This window comes from Typha latifolia, chromosome 12 (genome assembly GCF_019914945.1).
Source record: "Typha latifolia isolate L0001 chromosome 12, TyphaL0001v2, whole genome shotgun sequence".
Taxonomy (NCBI): domain Eukaryota; kingdom Viridiplantae; phylum Streptophyta; class Magnoliopsida; order Poales; family Typhaceae; genus Typha; species Typha latifolia.
The window spans coordinates 6,741,894-6,754,601 of record NC_133097.1 but is presented as its reverse complement, the minus strand read 5'-3'; the positions used below and the strand labels follow the sequence as shown (position 1 = coordinate 6,754,601).

General features: G+C 34.9%; 2 protein-coding genes and 1 non-coding gene across 4 annotated transcripts; all 3 read left to right on the top strand.

The window, feature by feature from the left end:
* The first annotated feature begins 465 nt into the window (after positions 1–465).
* Positions 466–5,444, top strand: LOC140799183 (uncharacterized). 2 transcript variants are annotated; one of them, XM_073153362.1, is made up of 12 exons: positions 466–684; positions 773–821; positions 931–1,080; positions 1,280–1,416; positions 1,502–1,571; positions 1,774–1,864; positions 1,981–2,035; positions 3,242–3,337; positions 3,817–3,916; positions 4,030–4,116; positions 4,319–4,398; positions 5,063–5,444. In XM_073153362.1, the coding sequence occupies exons 1-12, from the start codon at positions 478–480 to the stop codon at positions 5,219–5,221; spliced, it is 1,281 nt and encodes a 426-aa protein (XP_073009463.1). In that variant the 5' UTR covers positions 466–477; the 3' UTR covers positions 5,222–5,444. The 2 variants fall into 2 exon arrangements, with proteins under 2 accessions (XP_073009463.1, XP_073009462.1); XM_073153361.1 differs by having other exon boundaries at positions 1,981–2,050.
* A 705-nt stretch (positions 5,445–6,149) lies between these two features.
* Positions 6,150–9,921, top strand: LOC140799182 (uncharacterized). Its single transcript, XM_073153360.1, has 4 exons — positions 6,150–6,540; positions 7,391–7,446; positions 9,347–9,413; positions 9,485–9,921. The coding sequence occupies exons 1-4, from the start codon at positions 6,409–6,411 to the stop codon at positions 9,563–9,565; spliced, it is 336 nt and encodes a 111-aa protein (XP_073009461.1). The 5' UTR covers positions 6,150–6,408; the 3' UTR covers positions 9,566–9,921.
* A 449-nt stretch (positions 9,922–10,370) lies between these two features.
* Positions 10,371–10,444, top strand: TRNAV-UAC (transfer RNA valine (anticodon UAC)). The gene has a single exon. It is a non-coding gene; the product is annotated as a tRNA-Val (tRNA).
* The last annotated feature ends 2,264 nt before the right edge of the window (positions 10,445–12,708 follow it).

Genomic DNA, 12,708 nt, shown 5'->3' with positions numbered 1-12,708 from the left:
TATTGATAATTTCTCTCTCCATTATATAATCATTAATATGATAATGCCACATTATTTCGTTTGTAAGTACAATATTAATTTTTTTATTTATTAGAGTGGAATATGGTTTAAAAAGAGTTTAACTAAAATGGGTCTAAATTAGAAATTTTTAAGAATATTTTAGTAATTGAATTAATAGATTTATTAAACTATAAACCAATGTTAACGGCAATTAGTCAAAGTATCAATAGAGTATTATATGAATAGAGAATATGGAGGGTCGATTTATAAAATTCTCAGAGAGATGATAATTAGAAAATGTATGATATTATTTGAAAAAAAAACTTTAAAAATTGATGGGCTGGTTTGGAAATAGGCAATAGTTCAGGGGCCTTAGCGTAATTATACCTATAATTTATCCGAATTTTTATAACTACCAGTAACCACAATGTCTCTCTCTCTCTCTCTCTCTCTCTCTCTCTCTCTCTCTCTCTCTCGATGCCTCCTCGCTTCTTCGCCTTCGCGGTTTCGTCCTCTCTCCCTTCCCCTTCTCCTCCTCTCCCAACCAACCAACTCCTCTTCCATACCGTAAAAACCCTAGCCGAGTCGACCACCAAGCTTCGCACTCCCTCCCATCTCCCTCCACCCATCGAATCCCTCCGCCGCGGCAATTGGGTTAAGCTCATCTGCGGCGCCAGTTTTGAGGTAAACGCTATACCAATTACCGAAATGCCACCTTTTGCAATACGCGTCAAAGAATTTGTTTCTTCTCCTCACTCTGTTCAATCCGTAGGATGCTGCCGACGTCAGGAATCTGTCCCTTGTCTACACTCTCGCCGGAGGTAATCCTTGAGACCATGATAAAACCTAATTCTTGATGGGTTTTGGGGTTCTTTTTGTTGACTTGGTTAGAAAACGTTGGTTTTGATTGAATGGGCGGGAAATGTGCAGTGGATTGTATTGATTGTGCCGCGGATGCGTCTGTGGTGAACGCGGTGAATGAGGGGATCGAGGCGGCGATGTCAATCGCGATGGTTCAGAGGCCATGGGTGATGATAAGCGTCAATGATGATCGTGAAGATCTTCATTTCCGGAAAGCTGGTGAATTTATCATCTGCATATCTAAATTATTATTATAATTTATCTGTTACCTTCTTTTATTGTGGTGGTGGTTTGATATTTAAAGCACCCGGAGATTTCTACTTACACCTTTTCAGTTAACCTGTCACCAATTGTTATTAAGTGGTAGCATTCTTATTTTGCAATTATCTAGAGCCTAAAATTCTTATATCTTGCATAGAATTTGACCCTGAGGATTGCCCACCTGATTGTTCAAGGCCATGTGAGACAGTTTGCCCTGCTGATGCAATTTCACTAGAGAGGGTTTTAATGGGTAACAAACTGGAAAGCAATGATCAACTGAAGGGTAAACTTCAGGTATTGATAAGTTTGATCGTGCTCAATTTTTTTTTCCAATGCTTTGTCCTGCTATTTCCTATAATTCAAAGTTTGCCTTATGCAGGGTGGAGTTATAACAGAACGATGTTATGGCTGTGGTCGGTGCTTGTCAGTTTGTCCTTATGACAGAATAAGTGGGTATTAGGTTTCTTCTTTTATTTATTTAGTAAATAGTAACTTGAATATTTCATGTTTCTTTGTATGTCTAATCAAAGAATTTATTAAGCATCTTCGAGTTGCTTTCATGTCTTTAAATCTTGTGCCTTGATCTGATGATTCCTGCCATTTCTTTGCATATCTTAATAGAAGCTGCAAGTTCTACTTGAACCATTTCAGGAGCTATGACTTATGTCAGGGATCCTACTACAACATCTGATCTTCTGAAAAGAGCTGATGTGGATGCCATAGAGATACATACTAGCGGAAGGTACTTCCCATTTTTGCCTTTTAGATTGTTCAGAGATGTCTTAGAATGCTTTATTTGTCAATTTCTTTACTTTCATTCTGTCAGTATGAATTATGTGACAATGAGCACTTTGATAGGCGTACAGATTTGTTCAATGAGCTCTGGAGCAGCTTAGGCGATTCAATTGACCATGTGAGACTAATAGCAGTAAGTTATAATCTCAGCTTCATGCATGAGCTGGTTCTAGGAAGAAAAGATCAATTTTTCCTCTTTTTATTCAGGAAAAGATCAAATCTTCCCCTTTTTCCTTCTCATTTTATTTTTTCTTTGACATGGAGAGCAAACTTGCTCAGCAATAGAATTGATGCAGTGAAAGATCCCATAGTATAAATATCTATACTGGTGCTTGAGTAGCAATCCTGTTCATCTGGTTTATCTCTTGGGGGCTTGCTGTTTAGGGGTGTGTTTGATGCCAGAAAGTGGGGGAAGGAAGGAACTTCTTGATGGCCATCATTCATAATATCATCTATTTGTTCCACATCAGCAACTTCCAGACCCAGTCTTATTTGGAACAAACTCTTTTTTCACCTCTCCATGTACTTCATCATTAGCTTCAATATAACAGGCCTCATCCACTTCATCATCTTCTTCACCAACATTAGCAACCTACTTTAGTCATCATTCTCTCTCCTCAATAACCGGCATTTATCTGATATACATCACTGTAAGTAAATTCAAGCTCCATGACTTGAGTTCTCTTAATGTTAAGCTTAAATCGTCAAACAGAGCCTGCTTGGAGTGAAGCTAAATCCCTTAAAAAAGAACTAGCATCCAAACTAATTCATTTCTGATTCAAAAGACCGACAATTACTACATACTGAGTCTTTACATCCAAAGATCTGGCTTCTTCCTTGGCAAACCTCCTGTTAAAAGTTAAAACCTTCTCCAAGCATCCTCTTATCATTATGTACATTTTCCTATTATCGTACTTGTGAACCGCCATCCATGTAGATCTTCATGACTTTGATATTCACCAAACGGTACTTCATGCTTTTCTTCACGTTGTCCTCCCTGAACCAACATCCCAGCTAGATGCATTATCAGAGTACTCTTGTTACTTGTGGTTTCACAGATGTTGTGGTAAGTATCGACTGCCACCCTACATCAAGCTTATATAAGGTTTTAGGATCTCACATAAGAGAACCAGTCTCAAGTAAACCCTCAAGGCACATTTAGGATGGCATACATTAAAACAAAAAGATAAGACTGCATGTTTAGGACTGGGATTGCACTATGTTAATATCTACATTACCGGAGATTTTCATTTTCATTTTCATTTACTTCTATGATATAGCAACACATTTACATGGTTTATCTTGCACGGTTTTATTTTTTCAGGTTAGTTTGCCTGATGTTGGTCAATCGACAGTTTCTGTGATGAATACAATATTCTCAATAATGAAGTCTCATCCTCAGTGCTACAATCTATGGCAGGTTGGTTCTACAGGAGTGCTATAATGATATAGTTGTGGATGTTCACTACTCATGATGCCTATTCCTGTTTTAATACACAAACTGGATGACTTCATGATTCTATATGCTTAAACTCCAAGGTCTTCAAATTCTCTCTTGGGATATGATTCTTGATTCTTATTTGCCAAATAAACTAGAACTCATAAAGACATGAGTGATTTATCTGTGCTGTTCCATCTTCTGTCCTTATGCTAGTGCATGAACTTGTTGATCCTATTAAATGCAACAGAAATGGCATTTTGTTCTAGTCTTCTAGACATAAGATATGCACAAAAATAGTAAAGTGTGTTTATGTGTAAGCATGTGCCCTTCAAATTTGCTGGTCCACTAGTTCATGTTTAACTTTTACTTTTACTACACTTGTGGTTTCGACATGTAACCTATAGTAAGAATACTGCTGTTTTGGATTAAGTTCTGATTTTTTGCTTATGTCAAAGCAGTTGGATGGCCGGCCCATGAGTGGTGACATCGGTCGAGGTGCAACTAGAGAAGCAATTGCTTTTGCAGTTAGTCTGGCTGCAAGACTGGATAAGCCTCATGGTAGATATATATCTCATTACGTATTAGATGTTACTATATAAGATTTTTGCTATTCTGATTGTGACATGCTGTGTGACTGACATCATTATTTGTACTAAATTTGGTCCTTGAAGGATTTTATCAGGTGGCTGGTGGCACCAATTCTCACACAATAGATTACTTGAAAGGAGCAGGCCTTTTCCAAGAAGCAAACTTTCCTGGTAATTTTGTTTCTTCTTTGTCAGATGAAGTGGCATGGATGAAATTGTATAATATCAGATAGTTTCCAGTTTTGTATGGCAAATTAGAAGTCGTATCGAATATTAGAGAGCTATGCTGCTGTTGTGCTGTTTCAGGCTTTTAGCCTTATTTTGAAGCTATGTTAAATTGATAAATTCCTATTTTGTTAATTTCGATCTTTAGGGAGACCTGGTGAAGCAAAATTAGCTGGTACTAAGCAAGCGTTTATTGGAGGAATAGCTTATGGTGGTTATGCTCGGAAGGTTCTATTCTCAACTACCACAAACATAAAGTGAAACATGTTTATTTAGAAATTTGTTTTCTACTTGAGTTTGAAGATCAAACATCTTTCTTGATCATCCTCTTCCTGGCTCACTTTTATTTATTGATATCAGGTTTTTAAACATTTCTAAATGTTTGGATAAAAAAAGTTGCATAATTTTAGCCCGGGACAAGGGATTCGGTTATTTAAGGTTGGGCCATTGTTCATATATTAATTTTTACTCACTTGGGGTGCTAGGTCTATGCATGAAAAATTATGTTTTTCCCAAAGGCCAAAGATCCTCTTTGGTACGTCTTTTGACTGTTTTTGAAGTTTCGCTAACTTTGCAATATTTTTTATGTTCGTTTGGTGCTTAGTTATGTGTTTCAGCTCATATTCACTACTATGTGGAGTGTTTCATGTAAGCTGTCATAGGACTGGAACATTGAAATTCAGTATTGAGAGAATAGTAATCTGCTTATATTGGAATTCAGTCTTTTTGTTCATTATTGAAAGAAACTTGTGGATCTACATTAAGCATGCCCTGTAAGGTTGTGTTTCGAAGTCTTGAAGCTTGTAAAATGATGAAGTGAATCCATATGGTCCAATCCATTGTTTTAGGATACTGAACAAATAGCATTTCTAACCCAGCATTTTTGCTACAGATTGTCGGTCGAGTTCTACGCAAAATGCCGACCAACCACGGCCATGCACGGGTAGAGGATCATCCCGAGTATCTTCTGGAGGCGCTGAGGGAAGCCTTATCGTTGTTAGGACCTGTCAAATGCTACGATGAGTTCTACTTCAAAGAGGCATCTACTTAGATGTATCTGATATTATACTAAAACTAAATGCTTCCATATTGCAGCCTTATCTGGTTACTTTTGCATGTTCATTTACATACTCATTTCTGCCTAAGATATGTCAAATATGTTTATCAGCTGTATTTGACTCATCTTTTCTCCGTTTAAGAAAGTATCATTTATGTTGTCGATCTCCATTTGATTACTAATTTGATAGATTTTGATTCGGCTCGCCATTGTGAAATCGAATTATGGCTTAAATGAATTATAGTGTCAGACATGCTTGATTCGGCTAGAGCATTCTAACCTTAATACTGGGATAGTATGTTATGGGCAATCAATGTGGCACCTAGAATTTATATGTAAATTAGCTTAAATTGGCATTTGAAGTGAATGTTTTTCTTTTGAATCCACTCTGAAAAGATGATCATTTATATTTTTTGCTTTATTATCATTTGGCCCCTACATTGTACTTTCAAAACATTAAAAATACCCTGAGTTAAAGTTTAACCCATTAGTAGCTAATGGAATAGAGAATATTTGATTATTTTTTAAAGATTCTATTTCTTCGTTTATTTTATCTTAACCAAAAGAAAGTATTTAAAAGTATTAAAGTCATTTTACATCTATAATTAAAATTAACTGCAGGAGGTTAAAGTAATATGAATTGGCCGAGTGATAAATATCACTAAGATATGAATGATAATAAAAGCAAAACATATATAGTATTTTTTAAGTTCATAAAAGAAATAAAACACTTCATCTTTTTCAAATACTCCTCGTTGTTAAGTTGGGGATGTAATTTTCTTTTTCTTTTTCTTTTCTTTTTCTTTTTGAGTATGCATGTGTGTTTTTCTATCCCCTGTTTCTTTAATGCATTTTGCTTTATATATATATATATATATATATATATATAAAATTCCCAACATCCAACTCATACACCAAACAGGTTGGGTAACGGGTCGGATGATCCGGATTGCGAAACGGGTTCAGGTTAAATTTGCTTTTCCTAATTTCGGATCCTTATGGGGCTTGGGTCCGGCAGCATAACCCATTCGGGCTTCCGAGCCCATAAGGAAATGATGCATAAAATCCGACCCATTGGAATCCCCTGGTCGAGGAAATCGGCAACTAATTGGGGTTTAGCCAGAGAGCGGCGCGAGGAAGAGAGAGACGCGAAGAAGAGAGAAGAGAAGTGAGATCGAGAGATGGAAGGAGGAGAGGAGGGAGCGGTGGAGAGGGTGGTGGACTCGAAGGACTTGCAGCAGCAGAGCAAAGCCCTCGATAAGCTCACCGACCACGTCGAAGACCGCCAGCTCGACTCCACCAGAGTCCAAGAGGTCTCTATTTTTTTTTCTTTTATAAGAAATTTTCATCCTTTCTTGCTCAATCTCATAGGAATGAAGGATATAGTGAAGGCCCATCTCGATTGTTGGTTGGTCATAAATAGAGCAATCTTTAATCTAATTAGGCATGGGAGGAAAGGGAAAAAAAAATTGAAAAAAAAAATCGATCTTTAGCTTTTCTTGTCTGGATTCATGTAGATTGTTTAGTTATAAAAGTTAGAAACGAAAAGAAAAGGAACTTTTTTGTTGATTATTTTCTCTCTTGTAATAATCCTTGTTCAGTTTCTCGACGAGAAAATTATACTCCTATGAAATGGTACCTTATTTAGTGGGCCGAAAGCAAGAACAGAAGAGTTCATGGGTCAAAGTCTTCTAGCTAGGAAAATGCTATTGTGAGGACATCAAACTTCTCCTTCATCTTTGGTTGAATATACATCGACGGAAGCTGTGACATCTTGACCAACCTGGTTGATGTAGTGTTCAATCAATGACGGAGCTGGAATTCTACCCTTATATCGGATCTAATTGTAGAATTGCTCTTCTAGCTCTTCTAAAATGGTTTTTGAATTGTTTGTGTTGTGCGCTTAAACAGCAATTTAACTAGTTGATTTAATGTGATATAGCTGTCTCTTCTTACAAATGAACAAATTATCAGTTGTTTCGATTTGTTTTCTTTCTTTACATATATAGCGTTTCTTTCTTGTTAATCAAAGTAAAAAGATCATGGAACTTTAATCTTTAAGATTAATTTCTTTTCTCCATCTCTCTTGAATCATTTGAATGTATTTAGTATTATTTCTTTGGTTTTCAATCTTTGCTCTTATTGTTGTGTTATTTTCTCTAGGCTATGGCAGCTCTAGCTTCATCCAAAGAAGCCGATTGGCAAGCCATGAAAATGCGGTGAGTTATCCAATATTAAATCCTATAGTGACTTTTATGGAATCCAGTATTACCTACCATAGATCTTCTGTCCGAGCTGTTTCATGCAGCATGGATTAATTGGATAAGCTTGGCTGATATTACATTCTTTTGTTTCTCTTCAATATCCGTTTCATACTTCACAGTTCATTTAGAGAAACATTTGCTCTTAGAGTAAGTAAATTTTCTTTGCCCTATGTAACTACTAAACTGATTTGAGAGATATTTAAAATTCCACTTGCATTCTTTACATCTTGGAATCTACATGCTGTTTTTGTCCCAGTTGCTTAGAATTCTTTTTTGCGGACAATGTGTACATTGTCTTAAGTCTTATGAGTCCTCTTATGCGTCCGTGGTTTACTAGTTAATTCTCAACTTATGATATAGGTATTTTGATCATTTGTATTTTGTAGTACATTTTAATACTTGCCATGTCATCAACTCCATCTATAGTGTTACAATACTTCTCTTTTTTCCTTAAGTTAATTTGAACTTTATGTGCATCCACCTTTCATGTGTTCAACTAACCAGAGAAGTTGATGGCTGTAGTAGCTCATTTCTTTATTTATGCTGATATTAGGAGTATGTCATGTGCTGAACTATGTTCAGTCAAAAAAATGCGCTGTAAAGGTCTTTTGTATTTCAAGAATCCCTTAATAATCATGCCCATCTATACTCATCTTTATGCCACTGACTCCTGATCACATAGTTGTTGTGAACTTTTAATGGTTATCTGGCCAGATTTACTTGTTCCATAACCTATGAAGAGTATATGTATCAAGTTTGCTAATCTATTTATGGACATCTCTTTGTGTGCAATTAGCAGGAGTCTTTTATTTCTTTTGGTTATATATAAACTGTGATACTTCTGGATTAGTTAAAGCTCACCCATGTGATCTATTGCTTGTTTGCATATAGCAAAGATATGTAATCTGTGATGTACTTGTAAGAAAGCCTATCATAAAAAGTTGTTTGTTTTGAATGGCTAGACTTCTAAATGCTCTATCTCTTCCTCCTCTTTGTCCTCACTATCCTCTTTAGGAACCCACTCTAATGTTGCTTCCAGTTTGAAATACACTAGTCAGAAGATCTGGAAGAACTTACCCTAGCACACTGTAGCTTGCAGTAATAGCATTCATATCTTATGATTTTAGTGTTCGCCAAACCTATGTGCTGTTTGTTAGTTTGATTGAATCAGTTCCATGTTCATGATTTTATTATTATACTTGGAAGTTCTTATCGACATTAATGTTTCATTTATACAACTGGTGATATAGTCAAGAACTTAACAAGACAATCACGATCATGATAATTCACTTCCTATGTTAGCTCTCAATTTGCTTTCGACATATATGAATGGCATTCATCTGTTTCTGAAAGGTTGTCTTTTGCTTTCTGATCCGTTTCTTTCTTATTTTTTGAGTTGTTTCTTTTAGAACTCGATTTTCTTTTCCTAATGAACATATTATTTTCAATTGTCTTGCACATTGTAAGATCTTCCAAAAAAAAACAAGGGTATTTTAATTGTATTCACTAAACTCCCGCTCATTACCTTTTGACCGTCTTATCCACTACTACAGTACTACTTCATGAGAGACAATTTGAGAGATTAAGATAGTCTCACATTTTAGGGCAGTATTTACCCTTTTACTGTTTTGAAGGACCCAACTTTATCCTATAGCTATCCAATTTTTGGCTCCCATTGGTTTGGATAAGTGAGAGAAAAACCAGGGTATTAGAGTTCGTAGCATTTGAAGTTGAAGGATTAAATTCATACATCTTAATGTTGTTAGCTTAGCAGGGTTTCAAAACCTTTCTGTACTATATGGTTTCATTTCCAAAGATGGATATCTAACTATTGATTTGTATGATTTTACCTCAGGGAGAAAGAACTGGCTGCCGTTAAGATCAATTCTACTGACGTAGATATAATTGCAAACGAACTGGAGGTCAGAATCTTCTCTCAGTCTTGTGTTAATTTAAGCACCAGACTGCAAATAACAATGCCTTCTCTATGCAGCTGGACAAGAAGGTAGCCGAAAGAACATTGCGGGAGCATAAAGGCGATGCTGTAGCTGCTATTCGCTCCTTACTTCGTTAGAAGCTTCTCTGCTGCGACCTTTGCCTCTGTTCTTCGATCACTTAGAAAATTCTCATTGTGAAGTAGGCAGCATATCACTATATCTTCATTTTGAGTTTCTCAAATGAGATGACTGCAAGAAAGATGATTTCAGCTGTTGCCCCGAGTTTTGTCTCCATTTAAACTGAAAAATTGCAAGCTTGTAACAAGAATCTAGTACACTTTCAGGTTCAACTTTTTTTTTTCCCTTTTCTGGTTCTGGCTTGAAATTTGTGTCCCTAGCTTTCCGAATCAGGGCTGCATTTCTAAACCCAAAATGCAACTTCATCTTGTTGAACCGTTCATAATTAAAAGAAGTATTAGGCACCTTTATGACAGTTGATTTGATTGAGTTATAGTCTATTTTTTTGGATCATAGATACCTGCAGTCCTAACCAGTTTAGTCGGGCACTTCTCAAACGGGTGCACGAAAACAGGTGTGTTTTTAAATTACTTGGAGAAATAGATCTGCTTGGATATATGGGAAGCATAAGTTTACTAATTTAGCATCCAAATAATAGTTTATGTTAAAATTAGTTTAGTAATACATATTTCTCTCTTTTCTCCTATTTTATTTAATATTTATATTTATCAATAAATTTTAAATTACTATTTTGCTTTTGAGACGATATCTTTTTACTCCTTTTCCCTCGCTTGTTTATCATAAAAAAAAAAATTTAGTCATTTTATCAAAATATTTTTGAAATTTATTATTTTTTATATTATATTAAATCAATTTTAAACTAGCCCTTTTCAATAAGTTGACGTCCAATCTAGTTCTATGCCCGGTGCTGTGGTGTAGTCGGTTATCACGTTAGTCTTACACACTAAAGGTCCCCAGTTCGAGCCTGGGCAGCACCACAACAGAACTATATATCATTTTAAGAAAATTTATAAAGAAATATGATGTCTTTTGCTTTTATTATCAAAAGCAATTTGTGGTTAATTTTTTTAATTGTTAGTTATTATGTAAATAAGTTAAAATAATTTCAAATGCAAAGTGACTGTGATATTCTTAAATAAGTTTTTCTTAGGTTAATGTAAAATTAAATGAAGAACTAGATTTTAATATCAAATAAAAGGTATTTCAATTTTTTTATTTTTAAAAGTAATTTAACATCGTCTATTTCATATGATAGTATTAAAATAATTTAATATCGTCTATCGTATAAGTATTTATTATTTGTCATTTCACATCTAAGTATATAGATTTTATCATTCAACTCCTGTATTTTATTGTTAATATCTCAAAAACATCCAAGTCAATTGTAACCTAACAGGAGCCGACAAAATAAAATATATTTTGTTACCTCTGAAAATAAACACTAAAAGATTAAAAAAATTATTTGACCTTAAAATCTAGTTCCCTTTTAATTTTTATCTTAACCTTAAAATACTTAGGTTTTGTAAGATTGTTCTTTAATATTTCAAATGTGTAACTATATATAATTTTTTGTGGTAAGGGATATGAAGTTGATGAGAAAAATAAATACTGATTTGAAAAACTCGAAGAAAATCAATCAACCAAGTAGGGTTATGTTAAACGATTCGGCACATTTCTTCTAAAACTGGAAGGTAATTTTTAATTGCCTCCAAAAGATAATCGATCACCTAACCTTATATTAAAACTACCTCCTCCAAATAGAGCTCAGAGAAGTGCTAAAAAATAGTCCACAAAGACATTAGAAGAAGTACAAAATAATCAGTAGTTTCCAAGATTTTCATTCCTAGATTGCTCGAAAATAAATATCAAGCATTCGCATATCAAAAATCCGTAGTGATTTACCTAAGTTTAAAGTTTTTCCACATTAAATTGCTTGTGTTTCAGATTGCTTCTTTGTTCTTTTATTGTTGCACACTTTTATTATGATAGACAAGGATTTAAGAAATCATGCCTAAGGTTTTTAATTTTTTTTTCAAAGGGTATTAAAGTTATTTTATATCTATACGGTAATTGTCCACTAAAAAAATTAAATCTCACATTGTTTTTGAAGCAGGGTTCAAATAAAAACAAAACATATAGTACTTATAATAAATTTGAGAGAGAGAGAGAGAGAGAAAGAAAGATTCACAGAGGTTGAAAGATCCACAGAGGCAATGGCCAATTATTTTCTTAGGCAAGTACCACCAACATATAGAATCAATCTGATCACCACTCATTGCACAGAGGAAAAAGAGTGATGAGTTTGCACTGGAAAAAGATTCACAAGACTCACAGGGGTTGCTCCATGTGTTCTAGCTAACAAAATGACAAGGAAGTGTGGACATATGCTCTACAAGACATCTATCCTACCCTAAATGATACAAAGTTTTACATGCTTCATTGGTGGCTCCCATGGAATTGACTGCTCTCAGAACTTCTAGTGCATGATGCCTCTCAATGACTAATATTCTCTTGCTCTAAAACCTTATGCAGCATTCTATACCATGGCCTCCCTTGAAAAGTTTATGGTATTTTCCTACATTTGTTTGGTATCTCTTCTTTCCTTTTGTTATTCCATGCATGGGAAGGTCTATTTGATTCTAGTCAATGCTTTCATTTCTCATTGCAAAGTAAAAGAGACGCATTGAGGAACAAAGAATAGGTAGATTGTTTTCCAAGCATAGCAACAAAAGGATTGATACCTAAAAACTAGTCTACTAAACAAAGCTAGAAGCATAGCAATATGAGCACACCTGATGAGCAAAAAGAATTAGATTGGAGATTAAGATGTTTGCAAAGATATCAGATAGAAAAATGAATAGAATGTGGAAGAAAAGGGAGTAAGAAGGATAATAAGAGAATTTTGCTAATGCAGACAGAGTGTTCTGTCAGAAAGTTAGAAGCATCTGAACAATGAATTCAAATTGAATAGGTGATCCTATATCGTCAAGATTACTAAACTAATCATCAAACACAGTTGGATCACAAAATTTCATGTGTATTTAAGATCACCGGATCTCCTAGTGTAAACATCTATCGGTTTACGAGAAGAAAGTGAAAAAAAAACACAACGCATAGGTCCTCGCATTAGAAGTTTTGATTTGGAAATAAAGGTTCACTACTTATCTGAATTCCTTTCAGTTAAAATGTTCAATATATATGTTTAATAACACATACCTATATGAAAATGGTTGATGCATTA